General features: G+C 43.1%; 1 protein-coding gene across 1 annotated transcript in view; it reads left to right on the top strand.

Annotated features, from left to right (window-relative positions):
• The window catches only part of NFE2L3 (NFE2 like bZIP transcription factor 3), a 71828-nt gene that overhangs the window by 22232 nt on the left and 22550 nt on the right, over window positions 1–27046 (top strand). The window contains exon 2 of the mRNA XM_089669922.1: window positions 25683–25856. Coding sequence (XP_089526048.1) covers window positions 25683–25856 — 174 coding nt within the window. The remainder of the gene's footprint in view (window positions 1–25682; window positions 25857–27046) is intronic.

The following is a 27046-nucleotide window of genomic DNA, read 5'->3' as shown; positions in this document are numbered from 1 at the left end:
TATGCTCCTGTGTGTGCTGTGACTGTGCGCACTGTGTACGCTCCTGTGTGTGGTGTTACTGTGCGCACTCTGTATGCTGTGCCTATGTGTACCCTGCTTTTACAGAGCTTCTGCTTGCTCAGACTGTGTGCTCTGTTTATGTGTGCGATTTATATGTGTTGGTTCCGATCTTGCTCTGGGTGTGCAATTACTCTTGAGTCTGCAAACTCCATGCGATAGCATAATATGACAATGAAGAGGGAGGTCGGCAATACTGCAGAGCTGAGCAGTGCTGGAGAGGGGTCAGGTGTCACGTTGAGCAGGATTACAGAGATGGTGCCATGAGCTGTGAGAGTGTAAAGTTGAATATGACTGTGTGCAAAAACCATCCTGTACTGATGACCGAAAAAGAGGAGGTGGGGGCAAGCATGGTGGTGGTGTTGGGGGGATTATGATATAGATGAAGATGGAGCGTTCTGAGTGAAAATGGAAACTGAATGCATGAGAGAACATGATAGGAAACAGAAAGTGATCTGACCTAATTGTATTATACAGGGTGTGTGCATATTTGTTCTTTTTTCAGAAAATGATCAGCAGCTCATCGATATTTGTAAAGATCTGTGATGAAAACGACTGTTACATATACATATAATAATGATCATGAATACTTTTCTGTTGGATTCCATAAATAGTGCAGCCTATATGGAAGAACAGCACATACCATGCTTTTATGTATGTTTCATTGTCTTTAGAAAGAGTCAATTCTTCATGATTTGTATATATATCTATTTATATGTGCCCTGAGCTGTTGTTTCTTCCAACCAATTTGAAATGCAAAAAAGTGAAAACCCACCAGAAAATCCAAGCAGAACTTTTAAAGAGCCAGTTTCAATACAGCTGGTGTGTAGGCTGGTGCAGGTGTACATTTCCATTTTATGATTTGCTGTGGCTTTGTGAAGCCTTTGTTTTTCTTTTTTATATGTATATCATTAGTGTTACTTGTTTGCTCACAATGGAAAGACAGAGGGAGATCACTGAGAGATTATATTGTGGCTTTCAGTGCATTAACAATACAAGATCATAAAGTATTAACCAGGGAGAGAAAAGGAAATCTATTATGCACAAGAATTTCCTTATCTATCTCAGAACTGATAATAATGGAAGAAGAGAACAGAATGTCTGTAGAACTTGATGGCAATGCACCAGTAAGTCAAACATCTCTCTGTGCCGGTAAATCTTCATACAGTGTTTTTCAGTTTAAAAAAGCAATTGTCCGCTTTAGTAAATGTGTTTCTGTAAAATGCCACCCACAGTATTGTAAACGGATAACTCCCTCCCCCAGACATACACTTGTTGAGCTCAGACAAAGGACCTCTAGGGAGTTTGAAGGGGTTGGTTGGGAAGAAAATACCTGTTATAGATGGATAGCTGGTCCTTCCGTCACTCCTGGGCTGCCTACTAGTTCCAGGACAATGACTTATCTTATAAAGAATGGATTCAGCTGTGCCAGACCTTTTTCCCTTTTAAGCAGACGTAAATCCAATTCTAATATTTTGTATAGGCTTTATCATGGTACTTTGATTTCAAAATTGAATTTAATATTTCTATATTTGCAGCTTTTGGTAGAATAATAGCTGGTTTTAGTTTCCCTTTCCTTTCCATTCCTAAATTTTCCCACCAGCTACCTCTTTCCCCACCCTACTTTACCCCCTTAAAACTTCTGTCCCCCCACCCCCCATTCTACAGAGTCAGATAGGATTAGTACCCTGGAGTTTCCCTATTTTATTTTCTGCAAGGAAGAGCATACAGAACAGCTTTCTCTCCAGCAAGCAGCATAGTAGAGACATCGCAGAATCCCACTCCAATTCCCATGAGGCAGCAGTGACTGTCCTACATCAGAGCCTACAGGCACACTCACATGCCAGGAAAGTGTGATGCTATTGTGTTATATTTCAGTAGGAATATTCTAAGAAAAGGCCATTTTTAGTGTTTTGTTTATGCACACTTTGAACCATGAGCTGAATATCCTTTATGGAAAAATGGGGAACCCCTTTAAGCCAGTGGTGTAAAACTCAGTTTATTGCAGGCCCCATCTGCATTATGGTTGCCCTCAAAGGTCAGGTTGTATCTGTAAGACAAGAAATCCAGAGCATCCCCCCCCCCCTTACATCAGTTGTCAAGAGGGCCCCCCCACCATTAGAAGTCAAGAGATCAAGAGTCCCCCACCCTCCCTTATATTACAGTACACCCCCTTACCTTGTACTGCTGCTGAGAAGAAGCTAGGGGTGCAGCTGGGAAGCAGAATGTGCAGAGTTTGGAGGAGGACCAAAGGAGGGTTGGAGTCTGCTGAATGCTGAGACAAGGGGTGGGGGAGACGAGTGGCTGCACAGAGATGCAGGATCTGTAGGAGTAGTTCTGTATTCCTCTTTGCTGCCGACTGCTGAGATGGGGGACAGAGAGGAGCCTTTGTATGGCTGCACAGAGAAGCTCAATATTGTCTGGCGGAGGAGTTCTGTCATCCTCCATGCTGCCGACTGCTGAGACATGGTGGGGACGAAGACAAGGGGGGTGTTGCAGGTGTAGAAGAGGTGTACGGGGCAAATGAAATGGCTTGCTGGGTTATGTTAAGCCTGCTGGCCTTGATTTTGACAAATGTGCTTTAAGGCTTCCTGTTAAATTGCTCAGAGCTACGCTGACAGGATATACATGCTTATAAGACTACTATCAGTTTTGTAGTCCCTGAGAAATGCATTTCAATTGTGGTCATCATCATCCAATAATTTGTAAAAATAGAAGGCATGGTACAAGTACACATATTATTAATTAGAAATCCATGTGGTGCAGCCTCCTGAAAGTGCATGTCCATATGTTCTGATATTGTATAGGGAGACAATAACTTCAGATCCCCTTTCTCCTCCCATCTCCAGCTTCTTATTATTGTTCCATCACAGTGATGGACATCTTAACTGACCAATAGTTCCATAAGAATCTTTTAGGCTTATGCAATTTTCTTTCCTTCTACCACAGGAGGAAGAGAGAAAATCGCTCCTGCAGTGCTATTGTGTTCTGCCTTCCCTGCTGGCAGAACACAATTGTTGCTAGTAGCTAAAGCCTTCGGCAGTAATCCCAAGTAAAAAATCCAACACGTTGGTTGTACCCAAGTCAATCCATGGATCAACTTGGGTACAACCAGGTTGTCCATAAATGGATCGAATCTCGGCTAGTTCCTGCTGAATTGGCCAAGATTCGATCCATCTATGCCCGGCTTTAGGTGCTCCCCTGGAGCTCTGCTATGAACATACAGGAAATGGTTTTATTATATGGCTGGAGGTCCATAATGTATACAGTCCACTTTTAAGATGCAATAATCCTTTAACCTAAAAAGTGAATCTGATGTGTGAAGCGACATCATAGTTTAACCTCCCTGGCGGTATTCCCGAGTGTAGCTCGGGGTAAAGTTTCAGCACCACAAGCGGTAACCCCGAGCTACACTCGGGAATACCTTGCAGCGCTGCTCCGGGATCTCTTCTTCACTTACCTTGTCCTTCGCTCCTGCGATGTCCCCCCTGCAGCGTCCCCGGCCATGTCCTCCGGCCCATGCCAGCATCTGTCTTCCAGATTCCGTTCCTTGAGACGTCAGGACATATGGGGACGGAACTGGCGGGAAATTTAAAAATGTCAAAAAGTGACATTCACTAAATACACTAAAATCACATAGTAAAACATTACTGTATCAAACCATTTCACATACATTTTGTCCCTAGTGCTTTGTCCTGTGCCCTGCCTACATTTTTACTGTTCTTTCTGCCTGGAAACTGAGAAAAGTCCATGGCGTCCAAAAAGCGTCCCTTTAGGTCAAAAGAGGTTTTAGACCAGCAAGAGAACAGCGATAGTAAATCAGAACCACTTGCAGAATTGAGTGATAATGATTCGTGGGGAAATTCGTCATCAGACACTGAAAACGATTTTGTGACTTTGCTCAGTGATGTGCGAACTTGGCACTCTATTTCAAATTTCAGTGTTTTTGGTTTGATTATATTATTGAATAAAATGTATTATTATTATATTATTATTTTTTATGATTATTTATTAAATTATAATTTATGATTTTGTGTTTCAAATTTTAACATACCCGGGATGTTTACTAGACTCTTGTTCGGACAGATTTCAGTGAGTTATTCCTAAAAATTACAAGCCTACAATAAAAAACTACATATTTGCATGCAAAAAAATGTACCGCTTTGAGCACAGAAATACTGACATAATCAGACCTCTAGGGAGGCTACAGCCCAACTCCTGTATATTAATAATTCACTCCTACTTCTCCCACCCCCCCCTAACTAACCGCTGCTATGAAAAAAGAGAAAATCTAATCAAATGCCTATTTTACATACCAGAAGCCATGGTCATGTGACATCTCTGACCCAATCCTTCTGTCTTTTACTGGAGTTCACATCACTGCAAGATGTAGGCACCTCCTATTGATAGAGGCAACACTTCCAGTGGATGGGTCCTTTCTCCTAGACTCCAAAGGCAGGAGAATTCTCCAGGGGTCGAGGGGACCAATGTCCAAGAACATAACTGTCTGGTCCCCAGGGCAGGACATGAGCTTTGCTCGTAGAGGAAATTGTGAAGTTGATCCATTACACTGCAGGATGGCTCAGGAAGAGGTGTTTGGAATCAAGACTGAGGAGTGAAGTAGTTGATGCACTATTTAAAATTAATTTTGCCTGGAGTTGTTCTTTAACCGCCTCCAGCCTGCCATATAGTAATATGAAGGACGCAAGGTGGTTCTCTCGTTCTGGGAGGACGTCATATAACGTCCTCCCATTCTAACCGCGCATGCGCGGCTCCGGGAGCGACGATTGGTGGTGCGCTGTGTCCCTCGGACACAGCGGATCACCGATCAACAGAAATAGCTGAAGATGTTGGCTCAGTCATGTGATCAGCTGTGTCTAATCACAGCTGATCACATGTAAACAGGGAAATGCCGGTTATCGGCATTTCTCTCCCCACAAGCTGTCACGCTGACAGCTCGAGAGGAGAGGAGGGCCGGTAATTGGCATTCCTTGGAGGGGACATGTACACAGATCATCAGAGCACTGATGATCAGTGTGCCCTGATGATCTGTGTAGCCCCAGCAGTGCCACCTGTCAGTGTCCATCAGTTCCAGCTCTCAGTGCTCATCCATTCCACCTGCCAGTGCCACATTTCAGTGCCCATCAGTGCCACATCAAAGCCACATATCAGTGCCCATCTGAGCTGCCTTTCAGTGCCAGTCAGTGCCACCTATCAGTGCTGCCTATCAGTGCCGCCTATCAGTGCCATATATGAGTGCTGCCTTTCAGTGCCCATCAGTGATGCCTGTCAATGCCCATCAGTGCCTCCTCATCAGTGCCACCTATCAGTGTCCATCAGTGCAGCCTATCAGTGCCCATCAGTGCAGCCTCATTAGCGCACATCAGTGAAGGAGAAAAAACACTTATTTACAAAATTTTATAACAAACACTAAGAAAAAACTTTTTTTTAAAAAAAATTTTCAGTGGTTTTTGGTTTATTTAAGAAAGAATAAAAAACCCAGAGGTGATTAAATACCACCAAAAGAAAGCTCTATCTGTCACAAAGAAATTATAAAAATGTCATATGGGTACAGTGTTGCATGACCGCGCAATTGTCATTCAAAGTGCAACAGTGCTGAAAGCTGAAAATTGGCCTGGGCAGGAAGGGGGTAGAAGTGCCCAGTAGGCTAGTGGTTAAAAGAAAAAAAAAAGAAGAAAGCAATCCCACCTAAAATTGATAATTTTATTCATAGTTTTACCTTGGTGGTCTGTGGTAGCCCCTGACTTCATATCTGTCTTAGATACACCAGCAGGGAGATGTCTCTGCCATAATTCTAAACTCTGTTCTTCTCCATCTGGGAGTTTTGTGTGTTTTTGCCAACTGGTACATGTCCCGGGACCTCCTCTTGAATTTCCTGTAATATAAAATAAGTAAAATAGTGTGTGAGAATCTTTCACAGGCAACAGAAAATCTCAGCAATGGAGTCCCAAGAGATATAAAAAACTGTGAGCTGGGTTCACCTTCCAGCATCTACAAACACTAAAATATCAATCTTGGGTGGACTGACCCAGTTGAATTACAGCATATGATATGCCTGATTGGTCACTGGAGAAGCTGACAATTGCTGTCGTAGTCGGCACTATTACAGTGATGGCTGCAATCTTACAGTTCCTACTCTGCCCCACTGCACAATGACACAGAGGTTCACTTGCTCGACATTGCTACTATTCATAGAATGCCTTGTATTCTTTTTCATAAATACAAACCTTTCTCTGATTGGATGAGGTGGAAATCAGGATGTCATCCCTTCTCTTCACCTCATCTAATCAGAGAAAACCTTGTGTTCATTGAAAGAAATACAAGGTGTACTACGAATTCCGGCAGTGCGAGCAGCCCTCTGTGTTCTGTGTGCAGAGAAGAATCTGCAAAGAACCCTAGTAGTATCTCGCCAATCAGCTATATCTGTGAATCGGTGTATTCCGACAGCATTCTGTCGCTGACAGAATACATTGTCATGGCTTGGAGGATTCCTCCATCCACCTTGTTTTTGGATGGTGGAATCTGTTGAATGATAAAAAATAAGTGCATGGCCAGCTTGAAGCCCAACTGTGGGCAAACAAAAAAAGTTTTCCCATGCAGTGGGGTTGTGCCGACACTGCAAGGGTTAATTGCTTGTTTTTGTCTATGGGGGAGGAGAAAGGGTATATACTTACCTGATCCTCCTATTCTCCCCGCACAAAACCAGGTCTAGCGGTCTTGAGCAGTGGACTGTTCCTAACGTAATCATCCCATAGACCTGTTCTGGGTGTGAGGATGTCAGAAACAGTCCATTGCTGGATTGTGGGGGAGCGCTGTTTGCTGCTGAATCGGAGGATGGAGTGAGTATGAGCTTTCTCTTCACCCCTGAACAAAATTAGCTGTTGACCCTTGTAGTGCAAGCACAGCCACATTGCGTGGGAAAAGTTTTGGCTTTAAATCTACTAGTCTGTCTAACACAGGGGCAGGCAACCTGCGGCTCTCCAGCTGTTGCAGGACTACAAGTTCCATCATGCCTCTGCAAGTCATAGCTGTAACTCAGTTTTGTAATGTTGCAATGCCTCATGGGAAATGTAGTTCCACAACAGCTAGAGAGCTGCAGGTTGCCTACCCCTGGTCTAACACAACCCTCTCTAGACTGTGCCACTGCCATGGGGTGTCTCTGTTGCTCCCCCATAGATAGAGGAGCCATCCTAAGACAGGAATTGTGTTACTGGTCTGATCACTAGGTGAAAAAAAGGGGCCTGATCACCAGGTGAAAAAAAACTAAAAACAGAAAACTAATGCAGATACCACATCCAGGGACTGGTAAGCTGCAATACGTAACTGCTGTGTATGGTGCTCTGCTGTATGTCACTGTAATGTGTAATGGAGGACAAATGACAGTAAGAATAATGCAGAATTCATAGCTACAGGTATAGAATTCTCAGCTCCTAAGTACTGGACCATAGCTGTGTGTATCCTTCAAGAAGCTATTTCTGAATTGATTCTCCTCTGGTAATTCACAGCAGTCCATTTCCTGGAAGGAAATCAACAGTCATGTTTTGTTTCTTTATAGGAAAATGTGAATACAAAGTCCATTCCACCTTTCTGTGGAACAATCCAAAATGACATTATGCAAATAACTATATCTTTGGAGCACAATGTTACATCAACTGTATTGCCCAGCTAAAATATAATAACTTCTAGTTGACCTGCCCAATGATTCAGTTACTGAGATCATTTTCAGCAGCAATTTCCTTCATAAATAAACTGTATTATATTGTTGACCTATCAGGATATGTTCTATATTCCGGAAATGCAACCGGTAGAATAGTCACCCATTCATTTCTAATGTCACTTAATGCACTGAAATTCGAGGAGACTAGGATTAAAAAAAAAATGAAATTTACTAAAATAAGCAGGACTGCACCATTTTTTATACACCAATAAAATATTAAAGCCTATTATTATACATGAATTATATAGTGCCAATAGTTTGCACAGCACTTTAACCACTTGCCTACAGGGCACTTATACCCCCTTCCTGTCCAGGCCAATTTTCAGCTTTCAGTACTGTCACACTTTGACAATTGCACGGTCATGCAACACCGTACCCATATGAAATTTGTATCATTTTTTTTGAGACCGATAGAGCTTTCTTTTGGTGGTAATTAATCACCTTTGAGTTTTTTATTTTTTGCTAAACAAACCAAAAACAACTGAAAATTTTGAAATAAAAAAGTTTTTTCTTAGTTTTTGTTTTAAAATTTTGTAAGTAAGTGATTTTTCTCCTTCACTGATGTGTGCTAATGAGGCTGCAGTGATGGGCACTGATGAGGAGGCACTGGTAGGTGGCACTAATGGGCATTGACAGGCATCACTGATGGGCACTGAAAGGCAGCACTCATATATGGCACTGATAGGTGGCACTGACAGGCGGCACTGACTGGCACTGTTAAATGGCACTGATAGGCAGTACTGACAAGCACTGATAGGCGGCACTGACTGGCACTGATAGGTGGCAATGAAAGGCAACTCAGATGGGCACTGATATGTGGCATTGATGTGCACTGGTAGACATTGTAATGTGGCATTGATGAGGCACTGATGGGCACTGGCAGGTGGCATTGATGGACACTGACAGGTGGCACTGCTGGGGCTACACTGATCATCAGGGCACACTGATCAATCCTCCCTTTCAGTGGGACTGCCCTTGCAATGCAAGAGATAATGCTAATTTAGATCTAGGGAACTGAAAAAAGCCATTTTTCTTACCTGACACCCACCTCCCCAGCAGCTGGCACTCCCCTGCACTGCATGGTGGACTGTCCCTTGCCATTCTCACAACCACTTCAAGGCTATGGGGTCTGCATTGTACTTGATGGCATCAGATGACTTGTAACTGCTGGAGCGTAGGGAAGAACAGTCTGTAAGGACCTGTCTAGCAGTGTGGAGGGAGCAGGTGGCTAATCTGGTGTGCTGGGCAGCAAAGTGGCTAAATGGTTAGTACTTCCGCCTGGCAGTACTAGGGTCACTGGTTCAAATCTCCACCATGGCACCACCTGCCTGGAGTTTGCATGTTCTCTCTGTGCCTGCGTGGGTTTCCTCCCACACTCCAAAGACATGCTGGTAGCTTAACTGGCTCCTGTCTAAATTGGCCCTAGTATGTGTATGTATGAATGTGAGTTAGGGACCTTAGATTGTACGCTCCTTGAGGGTTAGGGACTGATGTGAATGTACAATATCTGTATGTAAATTGACTGCGCTATAGAAATACCTGAAAAATAAATAAAAAATCTGGTAAATAAACTACTTTTCTGGGTCCCCTAGAACAAATTAAGCATTTAAAGATGAATTCTAGGTATGGATTTTTTTTACATAGCTTGGACCAATGTAACAATGTATATACCCTACCTGGCTGATCCCCGTGGAAGCTGGAAATCACTGTAGGAGGTACTGCTAATACAGTTACTTCCACTAGCTTTTGGGTCCCATGCCGAGTGGCTGTTCTGCTGCTTACAGAACACAGGAGATTTCCCACTAGACACAGACACCATTCAGTGAATGCTTTGAATTTTTGCAATGAATGCAAAGCGTTCTCTGATTGGATGAGGTGGAGCAGTGGCATCCTAATCTCCACCTCATCCAATCAGAGAACGCTTTGCATTCACTCCTTATACTTTTCAAGGACTGTGGTAATTTACTCTGAGTTCCTGGTTCTGTCCATCTCCAGCATCCATTGTGAAAAGACCTTGGATCCATGTCACAAAGAATTGGTCTCTGAGAATCGCTCTCTTGCTAGCTGGATCAGTGAGATATTGCTCCCTTGCTAGTAAAGGAGATTCAGCAGCATTTAGGGACAGCAAGGGAACAATTCTAAATAGGCAAGTGGAATGTTCTCTTGTGTGATTGGCTATTCACATGTGTTATTATATTTTGCATGCTAGTCCCAAGCCAAGAGTTGAGGGAAGACCTGGTGACCTACCTTAGCAAAACAAATGCTACAAATCTACAGAAAAAAGGCTTTCCAGTATATTGGACATGGTGCCAGAGAGAAGGTCCATAAAATGGATAAGGCAGGGACTGGGGAGAAAGACCTTTTTGTTTTAGCCACCATTAAAATATGAAAATGATACTGTTTTACTATTGTTATTATTTGCTTGGTTAACCACTTCCTTACCGAGCCAATTCTGACACTTCTCTGTGGATTTAAACTGACCACGGAAGATCTAAGCATGCTGTGTGTCTTTGAACAGGATGACGGAGTGCGTATATTGACCATGCTAGCATGGATCAGCTTCCATGCTGGTGTGGTCACCTTACTACCAGGAAGAGGGGAACTGGCAGGATCAACCAGTAATCTAGAAATAGGCAAAGGACTAATACACTATGAATCTAAAAAGGCATATAAGAGTACATTAAAGAGGCACATACATGCAAATTTTAAAGTGATTGTAAACCTCAGACAAGAAATATGAACAAAGCATATCCATTTAGAGTGTGTGCTTGTCTCAATCCAGAGCACTAAGTATGATCTCTATCTGCCATCTGCATGAGTCACTTCTCATGAGTTTTCCTTACACCAAGAGAAAAATGGTGATGGGGAGGGTACAGCCTATGACTGACAGCCTCAACCCTGTTCCTGTACGCTGTGTGATGGGGGTTTGTCCCTCCCCTCTAATCAGCTCTTAGAGTTCTTCTCTCTGATGTAACTTCAGCTCCCCACCCCCTGCTTTTCAGAGCTGAGAGATCCTGTGTAAATTCTGCCCTTTGAAAAGATGTAGGGGGCAGACAGCCGTAGATAATCAGGTACAACTTATATAGGGGGATTTGTTTCATCTGTGTAACACCAGAGGCCAGTCACTTCAATGGGTATATGTAAGGGTTTACAAACACTTTAACTAATTATACCTTCTACAGTTCTAATGTAAGAACTCGCTCAGTGAGAGGTTTAGAGGATGATGTTGGGCAATATTCATCCTGCCATTATGGAGACATGCTGCACTGGGGACGTAGGTTAGGAGCCCTGGTTAGGTATGGCTTATGACATATATATGAAACAAGAGGGAATAACTAGCAGTGATGGATGATGCCGGGTACATCTACTGTTGGAGGAAAGGAGTAAGAGAGGAATACGAGTAACTGGTTTGACAGACGTTATTGTTTTATGGTCATGAAGCTGACACTCACCATAAAACTGGGGCAAACACTTCCCTTTTTAGAAAGTACACGTCTCCTCATAGGACTTTTCTTTTCGGTGATGTATGGGATCCTCATGTTCTGCCAGCTTTCTCCACACTGGCTATAAATAATGAAGGTCACCCATATTACAGGGATTCATCCAGTTTGTCTGCTGTGCAGGGGAGGCCTGTGCAAGAAGCATCAGTACATCATTTTCAGCATGGTTGCCGATATGGGGCTCTTCACTTCAGTGTTGGGGATTTGCACTCATTCATGGAGCATGACATAATGGAACCCTGAAGAAATTAGGTCGGTAGATTTATAATGACAGATGCCATGTTGCCTTTGTACATATTGTTCTTTACTTGGCTTGTTCTATATAACATTGCAAAAACAGGTTTTTATTTTTACACATAAAGGGCAAGACGAAGAACATCGCAAGACCTTCTCCAGTATAGCTTGTACAGAAGTATATGGGTTGAAGCAATAAATAAAAATCGATCTTATTTTTGTGACTTAAAAAAGACTATTCTTATCTTTTCCTAGTAACTCAAGCCTTCGTTTTTGTAAGAGGACAGCAGATTACATCACAGCACAAGAAAACCTGATACTCCCTGAAGATTGCATCCTCTTTGCTCATTGTATGGGCCAACAAACAGCTCTGGACCATACATTTTCCAGTGATGTCTGGGTGACCTAGTTGTCAGCCTAATTACCAGGGAATGATCTCATTATGGCTGTATATTATCCAGTCAAATCAATATTTATCATGTAGATCTGGTTCTGGAGCGGTAATAAATGCTTACAGCTAAAACAGGTCACTCCTGGATAAGAATTAAGTTAGATTTTTTTTTCCCATACCGGTAATTACATACATCTTCTTATACATTACTATCTGCTTTGCATTTACGAAACAGTCCATCATTCTGCTCTACAGGTCAACTGCCCTACTGCACATCGTCAGACACCGGTACAAAGCACATATGTTTTTAAATTATTAGTATTATACGGGATTTATACAGCGCCAACAGTTTGCTCAGCGCTTTACAATCTCAACTGCTGCCAGAGTGAATTAAAGCGGAGTTTCACCCAAAAGGGGAAGTTCTGCTTTAAAGATTGGCACCTCGGGGAAGGGGGGGGGGGGGCGGGTACCCGAATCCCGAATGTGACAGGTACCCGCTTCCACTTCCTCTGCGATTGCCTAGGCGATCGGAAGCGGAAGTTGTCCTCCTACCCACCCTGCCCGAAGTCTTGTGGGATACGTGACAGGTCCCAGAAGACGACAGGGCCATTCAGGAAGCGCAGTGCTACTCGCACATGCGCAGTGGGCACCCGGCAGTGAATCCACAAGCTGTCACAGCCGGGTGCCCACACTGAAGATGCTGGCGCCTGGAATAACGGGCTGCGGTGGGGGCAAAGCGGGACAGAGGGACAGGTGAGTGGCTGTTTTTTAAAAGTCAGCAGCTACAGTTTTTGTAGCTGCTGACATTTATTTTTTTACAGAGTGAGTGGAACTCCGCTTTAAGTGGAAAAGGGTTAGTGGAACTTCATTCTTGTAATTAACATTGACTATTTTAATCCTCATGCTGCTAGGATTAGTAAATAGGAAAGTACTTGTTTTAAACTTTTCTTTACATTTCTTCACTTACTTCTTCATTTCTTGCCTAGGCAAATGATGTCATACATCCCATGAGTCTTCTGGAGGGGAGGACATAAGGAGCAGGCACTTCTAAGTGCAATGAAAAAACATGTTTATTAGGACAACAGTTATAAAAATGACAGACATCAGGGCAGATCCTCAGCCGCTGTCCCCTGGGAACCACATACACCGACCAGCAGGTATTCCGATACTTTCTGGTTGGTGTATGTGGTTCACAGAGAGCTGCGGCTGAGGATCTGCACCAAATGTCCGTACTTTAGTAATGAGCCTTTACTACATGATCCTTTTGTGAGTTTTTATAACTGTTATCCTAATAAGCATGATTTTATTGCACTTAGAAGCACCTTCTCTTTCTCCCTGTTTTTACCAGAGTTTGCTTCTACCTCTTGGCAGTGCTGCTCAAACTTCCCTAGTAGCTGTCCATTGGATTGGTTGCCCAGAGTCTCTGCTCACCACTGTCCTCTGTCCTATATCATACAGAAGCCTCCTCTTCTGGAGGGGAGGAGGGGTTTCTCACCTAACCATGCAGTCCTGCTTGTATGCCTGAACTAAGGACAGATGGATTCTAGGAAGGCAATGCTACATGAATCATCTGCCCTTAGTCAAGATGTCCACAGCCAAAATTGCTAGGGGTGTTTTTCAAAGTGATTTCTCAGCAAAATAAGGCATGGAGACATGGATGGATGGCTGAGTTTGCTTTGAATATTAAAAATGAATTAAATAGCATTTTTGCTTTGTGTTGCTCAGATACGGTGTAGTTTTGCTTTAAGCTGGCCATTCACACAAAGATTTCTCTTGTTCAGCCTATGGGTTGAACAGAAATCGAATAGATTCCTCGGTCTATGCTAAACAGTATGGGTAAAGTAATCTCCTGTGGACGACTACTGTGTTTAGCAGCTAAAGGCCCCTGTTGAAATCTAGCAGGAATCAGCTGAAATCCATTTGTTCCTGGGTGTAAACTGCCCTAAACACTAGTACCATTAGGTGCACATTCTAGCCACAGCTTTTAGCCTCTTATAGAGTTTTATAGGCTGCCATGCACGCTGGCAGCAGGGCTGGAGAATACACCTGTATGTCTTCCTGCATCAAAACCCTAGGATCTCATGCATCGGGGCTAAATGCCCAGTGTATATGAAGCCTTAAAAGAGAAATATGGGATTTCAAAATAATAAACCTACATACTCGCCTGGGTCGGTAGTCCCCAACCTTTATTCGTAGGGCATTAATCTCCCATTGCCAGCAACATTGTGTCATAGTTCCTGCCACTGATACTGACAATGGGGTACTATTCCTCCAACTGAAAACAATGATGGGACACTACTTCTCCCACTGTCACCAGTGATGGGACATTATTTCTCTCATTGACACCAATGATGGGGCATTATTCCTCCCATTGACACCAATGATGGGGTGCTATTCCTCCCACTGAAAACAACAATGGGGCACTATCCCTCCCAGTGACACCGACAAGAGGGCACTATTCCTCCCACTGACACTGATGATGGAAGGGGCACACTCCCTGACATTGACGATGGGGCACTTTTCCTCCCACTGACACTGAAATGGGCATTATTTTTCTTGGGAGAATGCATGTGACCAGCACATGGCCAATCAGCACTGTCCAGAAATAAGGTCACAGTGTAAAAACACTGTTTGATCCTGACTTCTCTGATCCTCCCCTTCTTCCAGTGTCCCCCTCTTATCTCCTGATAAGACATATCGTGTGGAGACACTCTGCACATGCTCAGTTTGGAGTGTATTGGGAGAGTGTATGTGATCAACATAGAGCCAATCAGCACTGTCCAGACTGAGGTCAGGGGTCCTGCAGTCTCCCAGAGCAGAATGAAAACTCCTCCTACCAGTGCTCGGGCAGACACTGATAGAAGACACAAGACTGCTATATACTGCTAATGAGAAAAGGTATTTAGCAGTTTATATTTACTAAAATAATTGCATTTCCATGTTCTGTGTACTGTGGGAGACCAGATATAGTGAATACAGGGTCCAGGGATTAGTAACACTTTAAATAGGTTTGTAAATAATGGTGATCAAATTGGTAGACATTACAGATTCGTTAACTTTTTGTTTTCCTGAATATTACAGTTATATACAACTACATATGCAAATTTGTTACAACCGTGCTTTGGACATTTGGTTTGGATTTAAAACTAGTTCACTCCCAGGCCATCCTATATAACTTAGAAGAGCTTAACTATGACCTGGTGTGGCCATGGTTTTATTTATTATGCCTGTATCCTTTTGTGCCCATAGGCATCAATTATTGGTTTATTCTTTACATATTTCTCTGATTTCCAAGATACTGGTAGTTTCTTTACCACGCTTTTGAGTTTAAAACCAATTTTTGGCTAGCTCTACTACCTGACAGTATCAAGTAATATCATTGGGAACAATGTGTTCTGTATCTGCATCTGCCTGTGGGCTAATTTTGTAATATTTAGTTAAGTCAGCATAGTAATCCTTAGATATTGAGTTTGGGAGGGGGCTATTTCTGTCCATTATTGCAACTACTCACAGAGAAAAAAATTAATGCTTTGTCAACGAAGGGAGAGGGGTTGATTGGCTAAAACTGGAGAGTGCAAAATCTGGAGCAGCTGTGCATGGTAGCCAATCAGCTATGTCCATGTACACGTAGGCTTTTACTGACATTTAGGAGCAGCAGAGTTTAGGGGCAGTTAAACGTTTCTGTTAAATGTTTAGTCCAAAAAACGCTAAACGAGGCAAAAACGCATCTAAACGCTAGCTGCGTGTAGCACTTGGGCATTTATTCATGTAAATTAATAAACGTCCAAGCATTAAACGTGGTACCACGTTTACATGCATTTTTACTGCGTTTAGCGTTTTTCTGCTGCCAGGAGAGCTAACCGTCTAGGGGAGTTCATGTGTACTTGAGGCATCAAACTTTGACAAGGCAACCTAGACGCTGATTGGTTTCTATGCAGCGCTGCACCAGATTTTGCATTCTCCAGTTTTAGTAAATCAACCCCATAGCATTAAAGCGGTGGTAAACTGCCAAAACAAATTCTCAAAAAAATGTCCCCTGCAAAATATCAGCATAATGTGGTAGTGTGCATCGCATACATTATGAAACACTTACCTTAGAACGAAGCCCTCCAGTGTCACCACTGACAGGGCTTCCATCTTCACCCAGTCTTCCTTCTGGGTTCACGGGCTTCGTCTGTTTGACTGGTCAAGCCACGATGATGTCACTCCTGTGCATACACGTGGGAGTCACGGCCACAGCACGGGTCCTTCAGTGGTCCATATAGAGAGCAGTGTGCATGTGTCGGTGACGCCACTGGCTGCTACTATAGTAAATATCTCCTAAATCAGGGGTGGGCAACTGTGGCCCTCCAGCTGTTCTAGAGCTACAAGTCCCATGAGGCATTGCAAAACTGACAGTTACAAACATGACTCCCAAACGCAGAGGCATGATGGGACTTGTAGTTTACCAACAGTTGGAGGGCCACAGTTGCCCACCCCTGTCCTAAATGGTGCACATTTAGGAGATATTTACTGTATTTACAGGTAAGCCTTATCTTACTACTTTAACCATCTATAGAGAGTGTATGGGGGTTATTTACTAAAACTGGAGAGTGAACAATCTGCTGCAGCTCTGTATAGAAACCAATCAGCTTTCAGGTTTTATTGCCAAAACTTAATTGAGCAAGCTGAAGTTAGAAGCTGATTGGCTACCATGCATAACTGCACCAGATTCTGAGTGCTCCAGTTTTAGTAAATGTCTTTGTACATGTACCCCCTCTATTGTGTGTGAGTTGAGCATAGCAACTCCTGTTGTGTTTCCTAAAAAAGAAAAAAAAGAATTGCAATATATGTTCATTGTATAGCTTTGCATTATTGATATCTGAAGAAAATGTACCATCACTATTAATAATTATCCTTTTGTATATCTTATATTTATATTTTCCAAAAATCTTAACTGGTTTTAGGTGCTTTTTTTTTTTTTCTAGCATGACCCCGTAAAAACACAAAATATGCATGGCTCTGTATTAAGGTATACAGATTGCATATTAGAAATTGTACTTATAGTTTTGGAGAAAGGAATTATGTTGTACTGTAGGTGGTTGGGGAAAGCAGGACTTGCTATTTGAAGTGATATTAAAATGAACCTGTGGCCTTACCGTTCCTGGTTAAATAGCCCCATGTCCACCAAGCAGATGCCTACAGATCACTTCTACAGCTCGGATGGTCAGAGTCTGGCATCCCTCCTCTAAACCCTGTGATACCATATTGGTCACCAAATACAATGAGTAGACCCACTAACCAAAGGGATTGTGAGGTTGGAGGCCAAAGTGCTGCCATGATAGCTCTAGTTACTGTTGGCATATCAGTGCCCTGTGGAAAGTCGCCCCTGGAAGACATCTGATGATGAAACACGTAGGACAGTGTTCAGATGTGACGTCACCATGCACATTGTGATCATGCTCACAGCTCAGAGCTTCTGGCCAGAGGAGACATTGCCTATGATTAAAGTGGAAGCGAACCTTGTTTTTCATGTTTTACCTACAGGTAAGCCTTTAGTAAGGTAAATATCTCCTAAACGTGCACCGTCCATTGAGAGAGCCGTGCCGTGGCTAAAACTCCTCCCGTGTGCATGTGCAGGATGACGTCATTGGCAGCTCGACCTGTCAAACTGCTGCTGCCTCCAAACCTGGGAGGAAGACTGGGTGAAGATGGAAGCCTGACAGCGTTCTGCTGGAGGGCTTCGTTTTCAGGTAAGTCTTTCATAATGTGCTAGCATGCAATGTATATTAGCACATTATTCTCTTATCTTGCAGGGAGAGGTTTTTATAATCTTTTTTTTTTTTTGTGGTTTACTACCACTTTAAGCCTGTATACTTGTTTCAGTGGAGACACAATAAATGTGAGTGTTATGTTTGCTTTTAACAATATAAAATATTTTGGGATGGTTATATGCTATGAGAGACTCCTCTCTTCCATCTTTTTTGCTTATGAGTTACAAATACAAGGAACAGTTTTCTTGAATGAACTTTGGATGGAAGCTGGGGATTGTGATTCTGAGAGTGGTGTGCACTAATTGCTGGTTTATAATTTTACCAGCACTGGGCTCTGGTGAGATTACCCAGTACGTAAGGTGGTGGAGAGCACTTTATTTTGGTGATTAATAGAAGAATATAAGAGCACTTGGATAGTTCATGTTGAACACATGGGACTTACATGAATAAAAACTCTTTTGGATTTGATCAGTTTTTTATTTTTTTTATATGGGGTGATACATTTTTGCAGTTTTTTGTATATGCACATTAATCTTTATTGTATGAATTTCTACTTTTTGCACAGCACCAAGCACTTTACTGTGTTATATATGCATGAGCTTTTTGATTGTATGAATTCTTATATAGTCATTCATATTTTTTTGCACAGCACTAAGCGCTTTATTGTGTTTTATATAGTTTTGTTTTTTTGCACAGGGATAGATGCATTTATAGAGTTAATACTTAGGTGTAGGGTGGGTAGATTGCACTTTATTGATAGAATAATATTCATTTTCATGACCAGAGACTGCGGACACAGTACAGGGGATGACCAGAGACTGCGGACACAGTACAGGAGATGGCCAGAGACTGCGGACACAGTACAGGAGATGACCAGAGACTGCGGACACAGTACAGGAGATGACCAGAGAATGCGGACATAGTACTTGAGATGACCAGAGAATATGGACATACTACAGGAGATGACCAGAGACTGTGGACATAGTAGAGGAGATGACCAGAGACTGTGGACACAGTACAGGAGATGGACCAGAGACTGCGGACACAGTACAGGAGATGACCAGAGACTGCGGACATAGTACAGGAGATGACCAGAGACTGCGGACATAGTACATGAGATGACCAGAGACTGCGGACATAGTACAGGGGATGACCAGAGACTGCGGACATAGTACAGGGGATGACCAGAGACTGCGGACAGTACAGGAGATGACCAGAGACTGCGAACACAGTACAGGAGATGACCAGAGACTGCAGACACAGTACAGGTGATGACCAGAGACTGCGGACACAGTACAGGGGATGACCAGAGACTGCGGACATAGTACAGGAGATGACCAGAGACTGCGGACACAGTACAGGAGATGACCAGAGACTGCAGACAGTACAGGAGATGACCAGAGACTGCGGACACAGTACAGGAGATGACCAGAGACTGCGGACATAGTACAGGAGATGACCAGAGACTGCGGACATAGTACAGGAGATGACCAGAGACTGGGGACATAGTACAGGGGATGACCAGAGACTGCGGACATAGTACAGGAGATGACCAGAGACTGCGGACATAGTACAGGAGATGACCAGAGACTGCGGACATAGTACAGGAGATGACCAGAGACTGTAGACATTGTAGAGGAGATGACCAGAGACTGCAGACCTTTGGGGAGCGGGGTAACACATTACAGGTCTGCAGGAGATCGCTGGTACAGTGCTTTCTAGGCTTCTGTAGACAAAAACAATAAATGCACATTTTTGTAACCTGCATAAAAATGCATTTATTATTTTTGTCCAAAAGTTGAACTTCTCCTTTAAGACGGCTGGTCATAGCACTGTAGGCCTGTTTGTGTGGCCTGTGCATTGCATTTTAATTATACAGCCTTTTATCTCAGAAGTAGCACTTTAGACAGCAGATATCCTGCAGGCATCATTAGACCTCCTCTGTGGCCTGGTCCTTGTAATCTCCTTTTGGCACTAAAGTAACCTGACCCTATTTTATTGTGTGCCTCTCTTCCCTTCCTCCTTTGTCACAAGAACCCAACATTTTGTGATGTCTTTTAGCAGTTCTTCAGCTCTGATAAGAAGAGAAGATGGCATTGTGGTTAATGGTAGAAGGACAGCTGTCTCCCTGACACAGCAGCAGCTGCTAGAGAATGCCTTTCTGAACAATAGGCTTACAATGCAGTTTAACATCTGCTGAGCGTTAATCCTGAAGGGTTTGTGTCAAGTCAATTTTTAGCCTTTTTAAGAGAGATGAAATTACCTGTGCTACTAAGGGAAAGCCTCCCGGTGATCCTACAGCTAATATTGCACCATTTTAGCAGCGAGCCACTCTGTCCTTTTTGTTTTCTATATCTTTCTTATTATTTAGTCCACCATTACTTAGCCAGGCAAAAACAAATCTGAGAAATACTGAGGCTGAGCCAATACAACAATAGCCAAAGAGTTAAACTGCCCAAATACCAATCAAAATTCAGCTACTTCAGCAGGAATGGCCAAATTTCCATCAGTGTGTGTCTGTCTGTGCTTGACAGGAGTTGATCATTTGATTCCCATTCCGATATAAGGACATGCTGGATCTGTGTGGATGGAGGAATCTGTTAGTGTTTTTTTTTAATTTGGTTTATCCCGCTGGGTGAATGTGAAAAAATGACCCGACTATGACCAGCTTTACAATGGTATTTTGTGTTTCCAGCCTCCTACACAAATACTACATCTGCCACACTTCAAAGAACATCCATTGAAGCACATCTAAACAACAAATGAATGATATTTAATTTGCAAAAAGGACTATATATAATAAAAATGTGCCATGTTTTAGTTTAATCAAACAGGTTTTACTTCATTTTCATCCTTTATGCATGTTAGCTCTGCTGATCTCCTGCAGCCTTTTTCCATCCATAGGAACTCCAGCTTCCTCTGCAGATCATTTCTCAGGATGGCTCTATTGATAGACCAAACCAGTGTAGTGTAAAAAGGCACTAGCTTCCATTAGAGTCTTGTGTGACAACAGAGGAGCATAAGGCCCCTTTCACATGAATGTTAAAATTGGGTCCACTTATCCATATTCCATGCAAACCTGAATGGAACCTCCATTCTCCACCATGGAGCGGCAGGTGTAAATGGACATGTGTCCGCTTATACCCTCCCTACATCCAATCCAATCCACCAAAAACAGACAGATGGGGATCCGTTACCCTTCTGTCCAGCGGATTGGATGGCAGTCGGGTGTAAATGGACAGCAGCTCCGTTTACATCCAACCACCCATAGAGGAGAGTGGGCTGTGTTCATGTCCGATCTGGATAAGCGGTGGGGACATGGACCTGTCATCCATCTGATCAGCAGACAGATTCCTTGCTGGACAAGCGGATCGCCGGCGGAGTATGAAAGGAGCCTAACTGTGGAACAGGACAGAGTATTGTCACTCTATAGGTGTCAAACTGGCGGCCCTCCAGCTTCGCAACAGCTGGAGGACCGCCAGTTTGACACCCCTGCTCTATAGCAAGATCACCGTTTGGGCCTCAGGCACACATACAGCTGGAGGCTGCAAAGTCACTCCTGGGGAGCTGCAAGTGGCTGTGTCTCCACACTTGTGTAAAGCCAGCTCTAGATGGATCAGAACTTGGCTGGTTCAGGAGGGACCAGCCAAACTTCCATCCATTTATGGGCAGGCTGGTTCTCTTGATTGACTTCTGTACAACCAGCCTGTTGTGCTTTTTTGCCTGATCAGTGCTGCTGACTAAAGCCTGAACACTGATAATTGTATTCTGCCTGGACACAATAGCATATGGGAGTGAATCCACCACGACTGTGTGGATGGGGGAATTGCCACATTTAAATGGTAATGGCGTCTGCATCGGCGTTTACCCACACATGTACTCATAGCATTTTTCCTTTTGGGGAAAAAACCCCTATATACCCTATATACTCATGCACAGGTAAACACAGATATAGAAGCCCTATTGGCGATTACGGATGTGTACAGCCATTCACTTGTATGGGCGGCTGTACTTGGCACCTGCGGCTCCCCTGTCTCAGGAAAGCACCAGGGGATTTTACAGTACAGGATTTTGCGGCCTCAAGAAATGTGTGCACGAGGCCTTATCGTTTCAGTAAAAGGTGCAGATCTAAGAACTACATCATGTTTAAATTTATATCAGAGGTCAGGAACAGGGATGACATATTTTAAAGGAAACTTGTGATAAGAGAAGTATGTAGGCGGCCATTGCTGACATCTGCTTCTGTGAATGCTTGTTCCCTGGTTGTTATTCTGATGTAATGGCTTCAGTATCTTTAAAAAACACTAAAACGATGACAGTAGAACAGGTTTCTGCCCTCACACTAATAGAATAGCATAAACTGGTCATATTATGTTTGTTACTATGGTATGAATACTTGATTGTAAGCTCCACTTGCAGTCTATTTTCCTGAAGTGTCAGAAATCTGAGACAATTGGGCTGTGTAGGGGTTAAAGAGGAAATCCTCTAATCATTGCCTTTTTATGTTAAATGGCATCATAAGCCTAATGAAGTTTAAAGAAAAAAAATGTGAAACTTCTTTACTGTTTATTGGGTCCAGATGCTTCTAGCAGTCACATAGCACCTCAGTATGCCATTACTTCTACCTACTCAGCTTACTGTAGATGAGCAGATCTGAATGAACACAAAATGAAGCGCTGCCCCCAGGAACCAGCAGGAGCATTCCTTCATGTGTCATGTAAGGATGGTGGGGGTGGATATACACAGCACACAACCTACTGACTCATAATGATTAGAAAACAGGGTGGACAAAGAGAAATTCTGATTGTTTGGGTTAGAATGGGGATCTCCAATTTTTACAGTAAAGAGGGACTATATCATCCATTTTATAAATATTTGGGGGCTGAAAAACAAATCAGTTTTTATAAACGAATATGGTCCTCTTTACATCAGGGTCCCCATCAGGGATGATGACACTTCAGCAGGGGGGAACATGCACTGGAGATTGTGGGGGTTATGCAGTAAAAGTGGAGACCATAGGCAGCATCTGTCTGACCTGAATGCTCAGTCTGGGCACATTGAGGGTATGCCACTGACCCTAGCTGTGGGCCAGATTTTTGTACGGGGCTGGATATGGCCCCTGGGCTGTAGTTTGGAGACCCCGGTCTAGAAGATCAGCTGATTTGCACACATAACAGCCAGAGAACTAGCAAATGAGAGGTCAGCTATTGTGGCCTGCATAATTCTCCTATGACAGGCGTACATTGAGTACAGTGGTCTCCAGCATGCCGGTAATATTTTTTTTTCAGACTTTTTTTGTTCCTGTAGTGGAAAGGATAATGGCAACACTGTATAAAGCGTTTGACACAGTTCCCCACACATGGCTAATGTGTAAGGTAAAGTCTCCAGGCTTGTAAAAATCTGTATGTAAATGGATAGAAAACTGGCTAAAAGATCATATTCAGAGAGTAGTGGTTAATGATTCATACTCTGAATGGTCTGGGGTCATCAGTGGTGTACCCCAAGGTTCAGTGTTGGGACCCTTACTTTTTAATATATTTATAAATGATATACGGTCTGGGATTATAAATACCATTTCAGTCTTTGCAGATGACACCAAGCTGTGCAGTGGAATAATGTCCTCACAGGATGTCTTCAATTTACAAGCTGATCGCAATGTACTGTTTAATTGGGCAACTATGTGGCAAATGAGGTTTAAAGTTGATAAATGTAAGGTTATGCACTTGGGGGCTAAGAATATGCATGCATCATACAGGGGGAGTACAACTGGGGGAATCAATGGTGGAGAAGGATCTGGGAGTTCTGGTAGATCACAAGCTTAATAATGGCATGCAATGCCAAGCTGCGGTTTCTAAAGCGAGCAAAATCCTCTCTTGTATTAAAGAGGTTTAGACTCCAGAGAGAGAGATATCATATTACCCCGGTACAAATCATTAGTAAGACCTCATCTGGAATATGCAGTTCACTTTTGGGCACCAATTCACAAAAAGAATATTAGGGAACTGGAGAAAGTATAGAGAAGGGCAACTAAACTGAGAACTCCTAGATTGCAAGCTCAAAAGAGCAGGGCCCTCGAACCCCTTGTGTATTGTATTGTACTGTATTGTCTCATGTTCTGTCCCCCTTGCTATTGTACAGCGCTGAGCAAACCCTTTGGCGCTATATAAATACTGTATTATAATAATAATAATAAGAGGCATGGAGGAGCTCAGCTACGAGGAAAGATTAGAGGAACTGAATTTATTCTCTCTTGAGAAGAGGAGATTAAGGGGGAATATGATCAACATATATAAATACATCAGTGGTTCATATAGTGAACTCGGTGTAGAGCTATTCAACCTGAGGTCATCACAGAGGACAAGGGGGCACTCTTTATGTCTGGAGGAAAAGAGATTTAATCTCCAAACACAGAAAGGTTTTTTCACTGTAAGAGTTGGGAAAATGTGGAATAGACTCCCTCAACAGCTTGTTCTGGCCAGCTCAGTGGATTGCTTTAAAAGAGACCTGGATTCTTGGATACACAGAATATAACTGAATACTAACATTTATAGGTAAAGTTGATCCAGGGAATATCCGATTGCCTCTCTGGGGATCAGGAAGGAATTTTTTCCCCTGCAGGAGCAAATTGGATCATGCTTTGCTGGGGTTTTTTTGCCTTCCTCTGGATCAACTGTGGGTATAGGATTATAACTTTTTTTTTTTTTTAACGGTTGAACTGGATGGACTTTTGTTTTTTATACAGCCAGACTAACTGTCACTATGTAACTATGTATATGTACTTAACTAAATTGTATACCTGCTGACAGCACAGATGGTGAAAGAGTACAAAGCCTATCACAGACTGATATGATATACTTTAGTGTTTCTCATCCAGGGTGACATGTAACCTTGGGGTGCCCTTTGGATTCCCCCGGGATGCTGCAAACACAAGAACCAGTTTGCCCAGAATCAGAGATCAGCTGTATAGGAGACTCTGTCATAAGGGTTTTCTTTTGTGATGGGGAGGGCTCTGATGTAAGGGGGGATCTCTGACTCTGTGATGGGACCTCTGATGTAAAGGGAGGCTTCTCATGTGAAGTTAAAGCAGTTCTAAAGGCTGAAGGTTTTTTTACTTTCATGCATTCTATACATGGAGGTAAAAAAATGTTAGTGTTCAGCTCCCCCCAAAGTCCTCCTAATACTTACCTGAGCCTCATCCTGATCCAGCGATGTGCATGAGAGCCTCAGCTGTCCTGGGCCTCTTCCTCTCCATTTGCTGAGTCACAGCAGCAGGAATCTTTGGCTCCCGCTGTTGTCAGCCAGTAAGGAGGGAGTGGGAGACAGGACTGAGCCATGCTTTGTGTGTCCCATAGACCCACAGAGGTGGCTTGGGAGCTAGCACACAGGAGTGCCCCCAGAGCAAGCAGCCTGCTCTGGGGGCACTTGGCAAGGGGGATTGGCTAGACGTCTGGCTGGGGAACCCTAGAAGAGGAGGATTGGGTTGCTCTCTGCAAAACCATTGCACAGAGGTAAGTATAACATGTTTGTTATGTTAAATTTAAAAAAAAAAATCAAGCTTTTGCTATCCCTTTCATTTCATAAAGGTGGTTTTGTGCGTCGTAACAGGCTCAGGTTTTCCATTGATAATTAAAATTTAAGTTTTATTTACATTTTTTGGACTGGGTACCTCGAGATTTTGCATATCTTTCAAGGGTGCCGTGACTGATAAAAGGTTGAGAATCACTGCTTTAGACTTGGGCATGTATGTAAGACATATCCGACCCTCAACTCTATGGGCACCACGTCTGGTAAGCTTGAAAGCCTTTTTTCCATAGAATTTATTTGGCAATTTCCTATTAGGTGGCCAGGTCTTTCAGAATGTCTCATATGTTATAACCTGAAATAAAATAAACTGAACATTTTGGCTTGTAGAAAAAAGACTGGGATTTTGTCCCTCACTGTACAGTTTTACAGACACAATAATTACTTGTATATAGAGTAAAAATAACCACATGTACACTGTATTTCAGAAACAAGAAGAAAAGCTGGGATACGCTGCTGATTCCTATGACTACAACTACCTTCAGAGTGAGAATGGGAAGAGAGGACCGGACGAGGACATAGCTCAGCAAAACTCTCAAGATGGCACAACAGGAGCCGCTAGAAATACCGAATCAAGTGCCAACAGCAACCTAAGATCAGAGGTACGTCCTGTAATAAGTGAAGTCACAAATCATTGAGTGGATCATGATCTTGCCAAGATCCAGGAAGACGGAGGATCAGCTTTCTGTTCTGTCACTTAAGACGTATTGAATAAAGCAGGAGGAATAATGCGCAAAAGGCAGTAATCCATAGCAACCAGTCAGATTATAAAAGAGATTTCTGATTGATTTGTCCTGGGTGCTGCATTCAGCACATTGTTCTTTGCCTTGCTGAATAGGCTTGTTTAGTGGCGTACGGCTAAGAAAAGGTTATACCCAACTTTTCAGCATCAACTTTTTGATTTATGTGTGATTTCTTATTCTGCTTGGAAGATGAGTTTGTGAACCGGGATCACTGTTATTTTTACAGATATTGCAATGTTGTGTTAGTATGAAACAGGTTTCAAACACACAGTTAAAGCGACTCTACACTATAAAAATCTATTCAAATATGTATCTTTAAAAGTACCTTCTATTGATTTCAGTGGCTACGTTTGTTCTCCAAGTTTGGTCCCGCATGTAACACCCTCTTTTGCTCTCTCCCATAGTAGTGTGTATAGAGCGGTGCACCTGCATGTTCCAAACAGACGTGTGGGGGAAAAGTAGGGGTTCAGGAGCTCATGGAGGATATTACAAGCAGGAAAAAAAACACAGAAACATTTTCATAAAAAAATAGATTACAGGGCCATTAAAGAAGAGCTCCAGTCTCCTGTGTAAAAATTAAAAACCAGCAGCTAATAAACGGCCGCTCACCTGTCCCACGATCCAGCGTTGTACCCACCCCGCCGTATTCATCTCCTGTTTTCTGTCCTCAGTGCTGGCTTCTTAACTGTGGGCACCTGGCTGTGGCAGCTTGCGGCTTCACAGTCAAGCTCCCACTGCGCATGCGAGAGCCCCGCCACACATTTTGAATGGCCCTGCAGTCTTCTGGTATCTGCTACATGTCCTAGAAGACTGCGAGGAGGAGGGGGGAGGAGAACTTCCACTTCTGATAGCCTAAGCCAGGGGTAGGCAACCTGCGGCTCTCTAGCTGTTGTGGAACTACATTTCCCATGAGGCATTGCAACATTACAAAACTGACAGTCACAGCTATGACTTGAGGCATGATGGAACAGCTGGAGAGCTGCAGGTTGCCTACCCCTGGTCTAGGCAGTCAGAGCAGAAGTGGAAGCAGGTACCTGTCAATATCCGGT

This window comes from Staurois parvus, unplaced genomic scaffold, assembly GCF_062004578.1.
Source record: "Staurois parvus isolate SC_StPar_1 unplaced genomic scaffold, SC_StPar_1.0 ptg000082l, whole genome shotgun sequence".
NCBI classification, from domain to species: Eukaryota; Metazoa; Chordata; class Amphibia; order Anura; family Ranidae; genus Staurois; species Staurois parvus.
This window is presented reverse-complemented; position numbering and strand designations above follow the sequence as displayed.